Source organism: Lupinus angustifolius, chromosome LG19 (assembly GCF_001865875.1).
Source record: "Lupinus angustifolius cultivar Tanjil chromosome LG19, LupAngTanjil_v1.0, whole genome shotgun sequence".
Taxonomy (NCBI): Eukaryota; Viridiplantae; Streptophyta; class Magnoliopsida; order Fabales; family Fabaceae; genus Lupinus; species Lupinus angustifolius.
This window is the reverse complement of record NC_032027.1, coordinates 5,690,864-5,705,590: the sequence shown is the minus strand read 5'-3', so window position 1 is coordinate 5,705,590 and position 14,727 is coordinate 5,690,864. Positions and strand designations below refer to the sequence as shown.

At 34.5% G+C, this 14,727-nt stretch overlaps 2 protein-coding genes across 2 annotated transcripts; one reads left to right on the top strand and one right to left on the bottom strand.

Moving 5' to 3' along the window:
* LOC109334503 (serine/threonine protein phosphatase 2A 57 kDa regulatory subunit B' beta isoform-like) lies at positions 1,031-7,038 on the top strand. The gene is made up of 2 exons (XM_019570316.1): positions 1,031-2,447; positions 6,468-7,038. The coding sequence occupies exons 1-2, from the start codon at positions 1,308-1,310 to the stop codon at positions 6,792-6,794; spliced, it is 1,467 nt and encodes a 488-aa protein (XP_019425861.1). The 5' UTR covers positions 1,031-1,307; the 3' UTR covers positions 6,795-7,038.
* Positions 8,489-14,404, bottom strand: LOC109334504 (probable pectate lyase 12). Its single transcript, XM_019570317.1, has 5 exons — positions 14,051-14,404; positions 12,457-12,917; positions 10,434-10,737; positions 9,491-9,835; positions 8,489-8,831 (listed from the first exon to the last, which is right to left on the bottom strand). Exons 1-5 carry the CDS (start codon positions 14,182-14,184, stop codon positions 8,627-8,629), a joined length of 1,449 nt encoding a protein of 482 aa, XP_019425862.1. The 5' UTR covers positions 14,185-14,404; the 3' UTR covers positions 8,489-8,626.

Below are 14,727 nucleotides of genomic sequence, written 5' to 3'. Positions count from 1 at the left end.
TATGAAGATAAAATTAATGTTTTGAACGAATATTCAAATTATTAATCTATATACCATTTTTAAACGGACAGTATGAGGTGCCCAAACTCAATTTTTATTCGTGAGCGAGTCATTCACATTTTGGAAATTGGTTTTTGCATGGTTTTCCTCTAAAAAAAACATGAATGGCGACTCCATTACATTTATTCATGTATTTTTCGATGTGCCCATAAAAGTGGGATATTGACAACCTATGAAGCACAGATACGGATACGTGTATCAGATACGATACGTATTCGATACGTTGACACGCATTTTTTCTAAAATGTAGGATACGATACGTTCAGGGATACGCGTATAAATTAATAAAAAATACATAAAATATGATAAAATTATAAGTGTAAATCTTCTTCTTCTCTCATACCCTCTTTCTTCTCTCCTATCCTCTTTATCTTCTCTATTAATACTCACACATCCCCTTCTCTTTATAAACATACTAAACGAAAAGAAATTAAGAAGTAAGAAAGGTAAGCCTTTTTTCTGTTTGCTCTTCACAACATACCTATGGCGGTAGAGGCAGTAACACTAAGCACCGACCAACGATGTTATGGATCGGAAAGTACCAGCTATTCGAGGGTCAATGTGGTGTGATGGTAAGTTGGTATGATGTGACCTTTCAATAAGTGAATGTTTATTGAAAATAAATCTATATTATCATAAAAACGAATCTATAGATACTATATTTTATTGAAAACTAATCCGATACGTGTCTTGATATTTATTTTTAATTTTTAATTTTTTTTATTTTTGGATACTTTATGAACACGTATCCTTCACGAATCTGAGCGTATCCGTGTCGGATACGTGTCGGACACCGACACGTGAAGGTATTTGGCGAATTCGTGCTTCATAGTTGACAACTATCATGTGACTATTGGATCTTATTTTAATTTTAACAATCCATGACATATGTGAGAATAAATTTATTAGTATGATAGTTCTTTGATGAGTCCATATATATACATATTGGGCTGATTAATTGATTTTGAAAATATTTCAATCCATTAATCAGAAATTCAGACTAGATTACTACAATTCAAAATAACATTCCCTTTCTTCGCCGGAGACCGATCAATTAGCCACCATATCACCCTTCGTTTTTCTCAAATCCGTCGTCGTTTCATTCCTCACGTGATTCAAAAATATATCAAAATTCCAAAATAACATGTCTTCATTATTACAATACCCAATAATGCTTTCTATAATTTCACTCACCAACATCATCGCAATCTTCTGAAATTGAAATTAGGGTTAGGGTTTGTACCAAAATGTTCAAGAGAATCATGAAAGGAGGACAAAAAAAGCCCTCCAAATTCGACGCTAACGATCTTAATCCACCGCCAAACGCCCCTAATGTCACCGTTAATCACGCCTCCCGCGGCGCCACTACAAACTCCACCTCCGCTGGCGCCACCGCGATGATGTCGAACCTTCCTCCGGCTTCCGGCACTGTGGAACCGCTCCCTCTCTTCCGCGATGTGCCGGTATCGGAGCGGCAAAACCTCTTCCTCAGAAAATGCCAGATTTGCTGCTACGCCCTTGATTTCTCCGATACTATGAAATCGGTTCGGGAGAAAGAAATCAAAAGACAAACCCTAGTGGAGCTTGTGGATTTCATTCATTCCGGTTCAGGGAAGATAAATGAGAATTGCCAAGAAGAGATGATAAGAATGATTTCGGTTAACATATTCCGGTGCTTGCCGCCAGCATTGCACGAGAACACGGGGCAAGAAACCACCGATCCTGAAGAGGAGGAGCCGTGCTTGGAGCCGGCTTGGCCGCATTTGCAGCTCGTCTATGAGCTTCTCCTCAGATATATTGTTTCATCGGATACGGATACGAAGGTCGCGAAACGGTACATTAATCATTCCTTTGTGCTCAAGTTACTTGATTTGTTTGATTCTGAGGATCCGAGGGAGCGCGAGTATTTGAAAACTATATTGCATCGTATATATGGGAAATTCATGGTTCATAGGCCGTTTATTAGGAAGGCGATCAATAACATATTTTATCGGTTTATTTATGAGACTGAGAGGCATAGTGGTATAGGTGAGCTTTTGGAGATTCTTGGCAGTATAATCAATGGTTTCGCGCTGCCTATGAAGGAGGAGCATAAGTTGTTCCTTGTTAGGGCACTTCTCCCACTGCATAAACCTAAGCCGGTTGCTATGTATCATCAGCAGTTGTCTTACTGTATTTCACAGTTTGTTGAGAAGGATTATAAGCTCGCTGATACAGTTATTAGGGGTTTGTTGAAGTTTTGGCCTGTCACTAATTGCCAGAAGGAGGTTCTCTTCCTTGGGGAGTTGGAGGAGGTGCTGGAGGCCACACAGGCTGCAGAATTCCAACGCTGCATGGTTCCTCTTTTTAGACGGATCACACGCTGCCTCAATAGTCCTCATTTTCAGGTTCGTGGAGATTATTTTTTCATAATGTTGCTGATAACTTGATTAGCATTTTGGAAATTTAGAATTTTGACTGCTCATTTCTGAATGAAGATACATCTAAGCTAGGCACATACATGGTATGTAGTCAACAGTAATATGTTTCACCTTCCTAGATAGTAAATTTGAATTGTCATATCCGTTTAGCCACAAACTTATTGTCTTTGCATTGAATCCATTTTTTTTATGTTGTGGATTGTCGTTTTTCATCTTAATTAATGATGCATAGTTTGAAGGGAACAAGCATGAACTTCAATATAATATCAAATATCTATCAATGTGGAAAGACATATGTTCTATCTGATTAAACCCTAACGTACAGAAATGCTAAATAATTCACTTGCAGACAACTTTGCATGTAAAGGTTAAGTTCATTTTTGTTCCTTCTTTGACTTGAAAGCAGAGTGTTGAACTGGAAAAGTTAACCAGAATTGAATAATGAAGGTAGGAAAAGGGAGCACGTAGACATTCTTTTCAAGAGTGACTTAGAGATTGGAAGGTCTTAACACGATCTATTACAAGGGAAAAGTTACAAAAATCTTTGACTTGTAGATTTGTTTCTTTCTTAATATTAATGTTCTATTCTTATTATTATTGAGATGAGAGACGTGTATCATTGAAAATCAATTTGACTTTATATTGGGGAGGTCGACCATGGAGGCTATATACTTGCTATGATGATTGATGGAGAGATATCGAGGGAACCAAAGGAACTTGCACATGGTCTTTATTGATTTGGAGAAGGCGTATGGTAAGATGCCTAGAAAGGTTTTGTATAAAGCTCTAGAGAAGATGGATGTTCAAATTGCCTACACTCGAGCAATTCATGATATGTATGATGGAGTCAAGACCAGCGTGAGAACACAAGATGAAGTATTAGAAGATTTTTCTATTGTCATATGACTACACCAAAGATTAACATTGAACCTCTACTTGTTTACATTGGTCTTGGATGTGTTTATTGATAATATTTACAAATCAGTGCCACAGTGTATACTTTTTGTGGATGGTATTGTCTTAGTAGGAAACTCGAAAAAGGAATTAAATGGGAAGCTAGAAATGTAGAGACAACTTTAGAAGCACATCACTTTCGTATAAGTTGAAGTAAGACGAAGTATATGAAGTGTAACTTTAGGAAGAGGCAGACAAACCTGACTGTAGATGTAAATATTGAGGATAATACTATACCAAAAGTCACCAGATTTAGGTATCTTAGGTCAACCATATAAGACGATGCGGAAATTGACGGAGATGTAAACCGTCAGACTCAACCGAGTTGGATGAAATGGTGAAGTGCATCACGTCTCAGATGTGATAAAAAGATACTGCTCAAGCTTAAGGGAAAGTTGTATCATACGACTATAAGACTTGCATTGTTATATCATACTGAATGTTAGGTTGGAAAATGTCAACCAAAGAATAAACTTCATGTAGCAAATATGAGAATGTTGTGTTGAATGAGTGAACACACTAAATAAGATATGATCAGAAATGAATGCATTAAAGAGAAAGCTAAGTAGTCAATAGCGTGCTATCGTGTTGGGATAGCAGCGTCGTGGTGGTTGTCGGCCCTCCACCGCGACGGAGGGGAGTGTAGCGGCGCGGATGGTCGTCGCGCTTGTGGCAGGTCAGAAAGCAGTGACCTCCCGAGCCAAATCGCGGGTCAGAACCCGCTCCAACAAGGTTATGCAATGGAACCCTAATTTTTAAAGGGGAAATGCTCATTTTGCCCTTATTTTTTTAATACGTGGCAACAAGGTTGTGTGGAACCCTAGTTTGTGAAGAGGAAAATATCATTTTTGCTCTTATTTTTTAATACATGCCAAGTTCCCCTTCCCCTTTCCCCTCTCCCCCCTTCCCCTCCCTTCTTCCCCTTTTCCCTCTCCCCTTTCCCCCCTTCCCCTTTCCCCCTTTTCCCTCTCCCCCCTTCCCCTCCCCTCTTCCCCTTCCCTTCTATGAATTTCTTTTGGTTTTCTCTCTTTACATGTTCAACACTTTCTGATTTTAATGAATTGCTTATATTTTTATGTTCATTGGTATATGTGACATATAATTGTGTATTTGAACTTTTTCTTTGTGTATTTATATGTTTAGAATATAAGTTACTTATATTTTTCCCCTTAGTTATACCGGTTATCCCGCTACCCACTATCCCGCTGTAGTGTTTTTGGGTTCAACTGCTATCCGCAATTGACTACCTAGAGAGAAAGTTGAAGTAGCTCCTATTATAGAAAAGAAGGTAGAATCACGCCTTAAATGATTTGAACGTATGTGTAAGAAACCGGTAGAAGCCTCTATAAGGAGAGTAGATCAAATGGAGGTCAATGAATATAATTTATGATAGAGCATTATGGCGTCGTTCGATCCATGTAGCCGATCCTACTTAGTGGGATTAAGGCCTAGTTGTATTATTGTTTTGGTGAGGCGCATATGCTGATATTTTTAACAACGGCTTAGAGTTGCAGCTGAATTTTGATTGAGAAAGGAAAATTAGTGAATTTGTTTTCTGGGAGCTCATCATAAGCTTTACCAATGTGTCATTGCTTATGGTCTTAGTTTCTTCCTTGAGGACAGAGAAATGGGGATTATTTCAGATGGGCATAACCATATTCATAAACTGGCCAGCATCATGTGTAATATAGGCCGAGTTTTTAAATTATTGTAATCTAATGATTGTTGTTTTGGCACATCCAAAGCATTGCAAGCTATTGTGATCTCATTTCAACTAGTTCGTTTTCATTATGTTCAATTGGTTGGTGGTTATGAGCTCTTGATATCAGGTTTTCTCTGTGCCTCTTTGAAGGGGTGAATGGGAGTGTATGTAATAACTGGCTTTGATCCCTAATTAATTATATCTCTTGTTGGATTTCTGTTATTCTAAGTAATCGGTTACCCTTTTACGTTTTTGTTTTTGGTGGAAATTTATTGATATCCATAGCAATATTCTCTTTATCATCTATTCCCAGATAAAGTATAATGCCTTTTTTGGTCTATGTTCTCTACTTCATAAATCATCATGAAATTTATGATTAGAAACTCATCCATCTATGTTTTTCTTCTCTTTTTGAGGATTTCTTATCCTCTTGTATATTCTCCCTTCTCTTCTAATAATATTTCTTATTAAAAAAAACTCATCCATCTTGGAATTATTGCTCTCTTATATCTCCATTTGAGTCAAGCTTAATCTCCAGCAGCTGTGTCTATTATTAGTCTGGAATCCATTGTATTTTTCCTGAGTAATTCCTATAAGACTTAGGTTTCACGTTAGGGAATAAGGAGAAAGGAGAGGCTGCTGTCAAAGATTATAGATAGGAATAATGTGACACAAAATACTAACGTAGTGTTCTTATTTCTAATATTACTTAGGTCAAGTACTACTAATACTGGTACAAGCAATCATAAATAATAACCCGAATATGCTATAAACTTGTCAAAAAAATTTAGTTTGTTACAATTAGCAAATCCACAACCAGTCCAAAATTGATCTGAACTTACTTGGCAGAGCAGACATGGGATCTCTGGGCACTGATGAAATATTACCTAACATATACTCTTCGGTATGAGTACGGGTATGGGTTCATAGTACATTATGTTAGTGCACTATATTTTTGTATTTCACCGTGTTATATTGTTTTTTTATCTATTAGTTTTTTGAAAGGTTTGTTCTTTTAGTTAAATAGGTTAAATTACTATAAATTTAAATAGTCTATTAGTTCAATGAACTCAAATGTGTCAGCAAACTCTCCTAAAGGTGGATTCTATCACTCTAATGACTAATACCATGTTAAAGAATTAGGTGAGGGGTTTAGGACTAGAGAAGAATTGGATCGTTGTAAATTGACATATTCTGCATGCTTGGTTGAGAATCCTGATCTCTAAGAACTGGCTTTTTGTTGTTAAATCGTGCTAATTTCATGGTCTATTCATATAACTAGTTTTCAATTTTCTCTTCAAAGTCCTTGATCAGACAAACTTGCATTGCAGGTTGCAGAAAGAGCCATCTTTTTATGGAATAATGAGCACATTGTAAGCTTAATTGCTCAAAACAGGACTGTGGTATTGCCGATAATATTTGAAGCGTTGGAGAAAAATATAAAGAGTCACTGGAACCTGGCAGTTAATGGGCTTACTGTGAATGTTAGGAAAATGTTCCTTGAAATGGATGCTGAATTGTTTGAAGAGTGTCAGATTCAGTATGCAGAGAAAGTGGCAAAAGCCGAAGAGGTGGAAGAGCAAAGGGAATTGAATTGGAAGCGATTGACAGAAGCGGCTGGACTGAATAATGGGGTTGAAGATATGGTCACAGTTTAGCCAAATTATTAGTTTGTTGCTATCGATTACGTTTGCGAGTTGGAGTTTCGGAGGAAGGACAATAGAAAACTTCAAATGATATACACTAAGGAGATGACTGTGAACCATTATTTTTCCCTCCAAAATTCAACCTGCAAATAGATCCTACAATTATAAATGGGAGTGTGAATTGGATGGGTGAAGAATTATGTATATACTCCTCATTGGAAATCCTTGTTGAGTCAAATTATCCACAGTTAATTTATATATTTTTATTTAATATATATTATATACGCCAACTTTTTTCAGTTTCACTGAGATAAAATAAAAAATCATATTTAAGTGTTATATTTGTGATATTTTATAAATAGTTCAGAGCTGCGAATAAAAAAATAGACTAAGATTTAAGTGATATTGATTTTTGTTTTGTTTTTTTAACATAAAAAAATACTAGTGGAAGGAAGTCATTTAAGCATGAGAGAATTAGTTTCATTATTGGATTTGTGTTTACAAAGGTACAATTGTTTACATGTGAGATTAGTCTCACCAATCGAAAAGTCGGGCAGTGTGAAAAAGACAAAAACAAAATATTCTATTTATTTATTATATTAAAAATTGGTTTAAATAATTAGACACATGCATATATTTTGAGATTAACATCATGAGATTTTGGGGCTCTCGTAGTGTTAAATATTTCATTTCTCCTTCATTTGATATTTTTGTGTTTGAGTAATTAGGAATAATATTTTAAGCTGATTGTTTGTTTAGGAGGATTTACCAATATTCCTTTTGTAAAGGACTTTGGTCCTCCATGTAATTGAATGGAATGATTTGTGTTGTTATTATGATAACCAGCTCCTGTATTGGATGATAGTATAGAATTTGCTCCCATGTTGCTTTGCAATATGATAGGACCAGAGTTCAAAATTGAGGTGGTTGTGGTTATGTTTTAACTCTGCTGACCGGACCAATTTTAACTCATACATTTCATAATGGAAAATGATATATCCTCCTATTAATCTTTCTACCCACAAGAAAATGACATGTGTCAGAATAAGATACCTTATTTATTAATGTTTGATTTACAAGTGACATGTGTCACTTTTTTGTATGGATAGGAGGATATAGCAATGTTCTTTCGTAATAATGGCATGATGTGGTTGCATCTGCCGCAACCTAGGTAGGGCCAATTTGCATATTAGCATATGCTTTTGCTTTTGGATCTTCTTGTTTAGGTTTTTGAAGGATGGAACTGAAGCATGCAATGTATTTGATTCATGGGTAAATGCTAGGAGGGAAATGAATATTGCCAATTTTTGAAGTATGAAATGGGTTATGAACAATGCCAGCTGTGAATCATGAATTCAGGATCTTCACTTTTATTTTTAAATTCAACAACAGTAGACACAGCTCAGCAAATGTCCTTATATTGTAACATTGTGCTGAATAGTGGGTTTAAACATATTCTTTGTGCTTCTATTGATATTAAAGGTGGTATGTCTAAATGCAACATGATCCACATTAATTAAAGGGGATATGATACTTTTCTTCATGCAGTTCATGAATGACACCATCGATCTAAATTAAACAAGATACACATTAATTAAAGTTTAAGATTGGTGCTCATTTTCCTAAACTTTCTTTGCCAATGATTTTTCAAAGTTTATATAACTATTAAGGAACTCAACAAAGCACATTAAAAAAGAGTTCAATAATGAAGGTGAAGAATATATATATACAGTCTTAAATGGTGCCTGACCTTTAGACTTTAGGACCAGACCCTTTTCATTCCAATGAAAAAAGAAGCATCGCCACAACACATTGAAGAGGCATGGTTCTTGAATTGTTAAGTGTTATAGAATAACAACTAATGGTATTCTGTAAGACACAAAACACAACAACAGAAAAGATGAAACAAGAATAGTGAAAGTAAGCAAAGGTGGCATAACAACCCTTGCACTAAGGGACATTTCATCTGAGTATTCAAGTCCTCCTGAATCTGTAATGTCATCACCTTCACCATTGGGTCCTCTGCTCCACATTCCAAGGTTGTTGTCCCTGTTTCATTCATCACCCATTTTTCCAAATTTCATTTTCAAAGAAATGTAAAAGCCATAACAAAGTAAAAGAAGAGAATAAATACTATAGGAGAGGGAAACATACATATGAAGGCAATTATTTATTACTATTAAATCTTGTAAGGTGCTTTATACTTCATTCATGATCATGCATGTATAAGTTTCTAATAAAAAGTTTAGAGGGTAAAAAGTTTTTGTTGTTGTGGGATATGTTTGGATTGATGAAAATGGATAGAATGAAGTGGAGCTAAGTAAAAGAAGCATATAAGTGTAATTGATACTATATCTTGATCCAAAACCTTAAAGCATTACGTCTATGAGTTCATTCACTTATATGCTCTTTAATTCATTCAATTTACAAAATGTGAGACTTCTTCATTCACAATTGGAAGAAATACATATCATTAAGTAGGATGGAAGGAATACATAGCATTAAGTAAGGAACATACTTATTTTTCATTCAATTCTACTCGATTCCCCTCTAAAATATACAAACAATAGTATATAAACATTATTCCTAGTCACTATTTCATCTCATTTCATTCTATTACATCATCATTAAATATCCAACAAATTAAAAGTAAAAGTAAATGCAACAAATTCCCTATCCAGTACCAGAGAGAATTCTGATTCACGTACCTGGCAACGCCAAGTACACCAGCAGACATGGTGAGTATACTTATTCGATCGGCCGATTTAGGCTCGACACTATAAGCCTTCTCATACTTAACCTCAACCTCTTCTCCAGAAGCTACAAAGAAGGCTCCATTAACCATGATATCACCCTCAGATCTCCAATTCCACCCCTTCCACATTCCTTCCTCCGTATCAACCCTCTTAGTAACTTCCTTAGCAAAAGGGTTAGTTGGAGCCATGTAACGGTTCCCTTGGCTGTTGATGGTGGGTTCTCCACTGCCACCAATTGCATACATCTCCCACCGGGTAAAATCATTGTTAACTACATGGATGTAACCCCTCCTGCACCTGTTACATGAAGTCATTACCTTAGCATTAAGATCACTTCCTTATTATATTAAAAGGTATACATTATCTTCCCATGATAATATCTTTTGCAATGTTTTAAATTGCAGTCGCAATTGTGGTCACGGTTGTAGTTATTGTAATTACGGTCATTGTGGTCGTTGTGATGCAAATTGCGGTTGTTGCAATATGAACTATTTTGTGATTAAAAATATATTTTTGAAACCGATGCAGTCTGATGCGGCCCAAATATGGTCCGATACGGCGACATCATTGTGATTTGATGTCACACTGCAATTGCAGTGTGATGCAGTTGCATCTGTCACTGCAACCACAATATTACGGCCACATCACGTGATGCAGTATAGAATATGAATCACTGATCTCTTGTACTGTCTTGTCTCGATGTAAAGTTTTTTACTCGGTCGATAGATCATTAATGTATATTACTTTAATATAAGTATTGATGTTTGTTAACTCATGAATAGTGTCAAAATCATGAATTGGGTTAATTCGTTTTTTAGCGCAACCCGATTTAGCCGATAGTATCGACTATCAAGTATGTCAAGTAATAAAAAGAATAATGATGTCTGAACCGCACCTTGGCATGCGCTGCACGAGCTCTTCCCCAAAGTGATTGAAGGCAATAGTGACTTGCATACCTGAGTCAGGAGTGTAATGGTCACTATGGCCAAGTAGCATTACTTCATTGTGATGAGAGAAGAAGTTGTTTGATATAGTGATCCCAGTGGAACCCATAACTGCATCTATCAACCCATCTTTGCAACGTGAAAGGGTGCAATGGTCAATCCATAAATCCTTTGATCCAAATATTGATATACCATCACCATCTGATTCTGTGCGATACCCGTAGTGCTCTGGGCTTGACCGCACGTTTGTGTTCCCTGCATTCATTCACCACATTACATTGAGTCGGAATCTTTTCCATTATTCGAGAGGGAAGTGTTAAGAAAAACTAAAGAAAAAATAAAATACAATAATATTTATATCTTTTTATGATACTTTTACCCTTAACTACAAACAAAAAACAATATATAGGTTCCCTTAAATTTGATTAGGCTTTTTATTACGTTCATATTTTTAGAGTTTATATTTATACATAGTGAATCTAAAGTTTTTACACACCTAATATATTGGTCAATGATGATGGATACATGAATGATATATAATATAATTTTTTTATATTATTGTATACTATTTTCTCCACTTTTATTTTGTTTTGGTTTTCATTTATAACATATTTTAAAGGACTATACATTAGAATCTCACCATAGCTTAAGAATCTAATGTCAATAATGATGTTGGTCCCACTAAGTATGAATCATTAAAAGCATGCATCTAAAGCTTGAATGGTTGGGATTATTTAAAAGGAACTACGTTCTTTATTTTGTTGGAAAGCATCCTAAGCTAAACAAAATACATATAAAGGATATTTTGATGTTATTTTAAAATGAAGTTTCACTGTTTTTCTGATAACACTCGTCTTTTTATGACCCCACTAACATTATTATTAAAATGATTTGCACCCCGCTTTTTGAGAAAAAATATTATATACTGCTCTATATATGCTCTATATATGATTGTTTTTTTATGCTATAAGATTGTGCATTTGTGCCCATTCATGACCTTGAAAATTAATAAGCGCACTTCAACAGCTATCATTATCAAAAGCTGAAATGTCAAAGTTTAAATAGAGATAACAGTTAAGAAAATATAATAAAGGGGAGATAATCTTATGTGGCCATAACAAAAAAATTGTCTAACTTCTATGATTATTACACACAAATTTAAAAATACAATAAGATAAATATTAATTCCTAGTATTCCTTTTCTAGCCCCACCCCTTCCCCCAAAAAAATGAGTTTAAAAGTGTAAAAGAATATATGGGAAAAAAACATTTTCCATTAATTATTTGTGTTGTCACATCAAAACAAACTGCTTTTTGGTTCTTCAAGACATAACTGTTACCTTCCAATGTGTCATTATCCTTATTCACATTACAGTTCTGTCACTTGAAGGGGTAGTACTGATATATAGGTCATAATACCATCTTTATATATATCTTAATTTTACTTATAATATATTTTAAATATTTACTTATATAAATTAATTGCACTAAATATGTAATCCTTGAGTGAAAAAACAACACTTTGCTTAAAGTTAAGTTCTCTATGAAGCACAATCAGAGTCAAATAAATGAATACAGATTTGATGTCTACGATCCTTTGTCATTATAATATCTCACAAAGTAAAAATAACAATAATAATAAGTATTTAAAAAATTTAATTAACATAACATATTTTCGGATAAGTATATATTGTCTTAAGTATATCCTAAAGTTTGAACCACACTAATCACAATATGTCACATTGGTTAAAAAATTAAACATTCATGATTTTCTCTATTTTTACTTTACTTGATTGATTTAGAACATATTTGTGAGACATGCTTAAGAAAAGCAGATCCTCATCCCATATTTTCATTGGGGCATGACAGTATATGGGAATCAGGGACCACTTATATATGTTTCAAATAAGTAGAGGAAAACAACTCATCCTCTAATTAAGTGACAACTAGCTAGCATTAGAGAAGAAATTCTTACCCGAGGGATGACAATGATGGATATGAATATTATGTATAATGACATTGCTTATAAACTGAAGAGTAATGCACCCTCCACCCACAATATGCACATCAGCACCACGCCCATCAAGTGTCTTATAGCTATTAAAAATCAACTCTTGAGAAAGCTTAATCATCATGTTACTTGGGAACACTATCCAAAGTGGTTCATTCTGAATCACTGCATATCTAAGTGTTCCTGGTTTTGGGTTAACAGCATCATTATCTGATGAATCTGTAACAATGTAAAACTCACCACCCTTTCCTCCTTTTGCATATTGACCAAACCCAATGGCACAATCTGCTAGCCTTTGACGGTTGTTGGGCCAATCTGGGTCACATTTCCAACAATCATCAATTGGGTTACCTGTTAGGCATGATGATTCATCTTTCTGTGATAATGCTAGCATTTCTCTTCTTGTGATTGAAGCATTAATCTTCCTATAAAATAAAATAGATAGTCAATATAAGGTGCACTATATCATTTTAAATAATAGATCTCATGCTTGAGTTACATATTATAGATACTTATGAGAAAGTATAGATAATGTGGATATAACATGACAAAAAGTTGGACTCGAGATCAACAAGGTGTTTGTCTAGTGGTGTAAGGTTCTGCTAAATTCTCAGATGACAAAAAGTCAACGATTCGATTCTTGGGAGCGACACTTGTTGAGAGGGACAATCATACACCCCAAAAGAGATTAATTGCTTACCCAAAAAGGTAAAAAATCACATTTTGAATCAAAACCTTAAGACAATAGTTTCATGAGACATTATCACTTATAAAATTTTATTATTTCTTTTATATCTAATTTGAGACTTACGAATATACCAGACAAAAAATATTTATTTCTCCCTTTTTCATGGTTGTTGTGAAACCAAATTGTTTTACCTTTTTTTATAATATGAAGAGTATCCCCTAACTTTTTTAGGTAAGGAACTAATCTCCTTTGGGTTCGTGGTTACCCCTCCCCATAAGTGTCTTGCCCAGAACCATTATATTTATGTGTTATTGGTTAAATGTTTTCCTGTTTAACCTCTTTTGTCTTTTATTCCGTTTTATTTATATATTCTGCCAAGAAAAATAATGTGTATCAATAATAAAAACTACTCCCTGAAGAGAGATAGAGACCATTAAACTCAAATTTGTCTCTCTCAACAATTTTTTTTGAATAACAACAATCAATTATCTGACAACAAATTAAAGAAACTCAACTATGATTATGTTGAATCTCCTTTATAAAACAAGCCATTTCTTCCATTCTATTTATAAAATAAACCAAACATAAAACAAAGAAAGCATTTTCATCATATTCAAGCACACATTATAGAGGCTACCTTAAAGTTCTTATGCAGTTGTAGAAGACTTCTACAACTGCAACCATGAACAAAAGTTTAAAACCAATAAACACAAAGATTAAAAGAAAAAAAGAAAAGGAATATGACCCAAGTGCTTAACAGATCTACCCTTTTCCCACTATATTTTCACAATGCAGGAAGCTACATAGAAATAAAAAGAGCATCATGCATGAAACACCTAAGAAACAGAGAAATGAAGAAGAAAGTAGTACCTATGAACTTCATGAGCAACAGCTTCAGGGTCAGGGTGTGTTCCTGGAAGAGTTAAGTTCAGCATTGATGTTCCAAGTGGTAAAAAGTAAGCAAGACCATAGAATATAAGTAAAATGTAGGTTTTTTGGAGCATTGTTGATGAAAGAAAAGGGTTTGGTGAGTGTTGAGTTAATAATACTTTTGTTGCTCTCAACAATGCTCCACAGTTTCACTCACTCTTTGAGTGTTCTTACTGTGCCATGGATACTACTTAGTACTCCAGAAGTGTTAACTTGTGTGGGGTTAGGTTCATTAGGTTCATAATAAGGAGAGGAAATTGTTGTTTGTTTTAATAATATGGAACTAGGTTTAGTGTGAAAGGAAGCACAAAATAGTCGTTTTGTACTCTAGTTTTATTTATTTTATGTTACTGTTTGGTTTTGAATCATTTGATTATTGTTATTGGAAACATTTTCTAAGTTTATTTAATAACATTATTAAAATATAAAGTAACAAATTAAGTAATTTAATCATACTATCACCCACGAAGTGATTTGTGTCTTACTTGGGAAGTCAATTTTTTGGTATTGCTAAAAGTATATTTTCACATTTTGAATAAGAAATTAATTATTTTTGGAATTCATGGTTGTTCTTGCTCATAGAAATTGAATTATGTGAAAATCTAGTAGAATCTTAT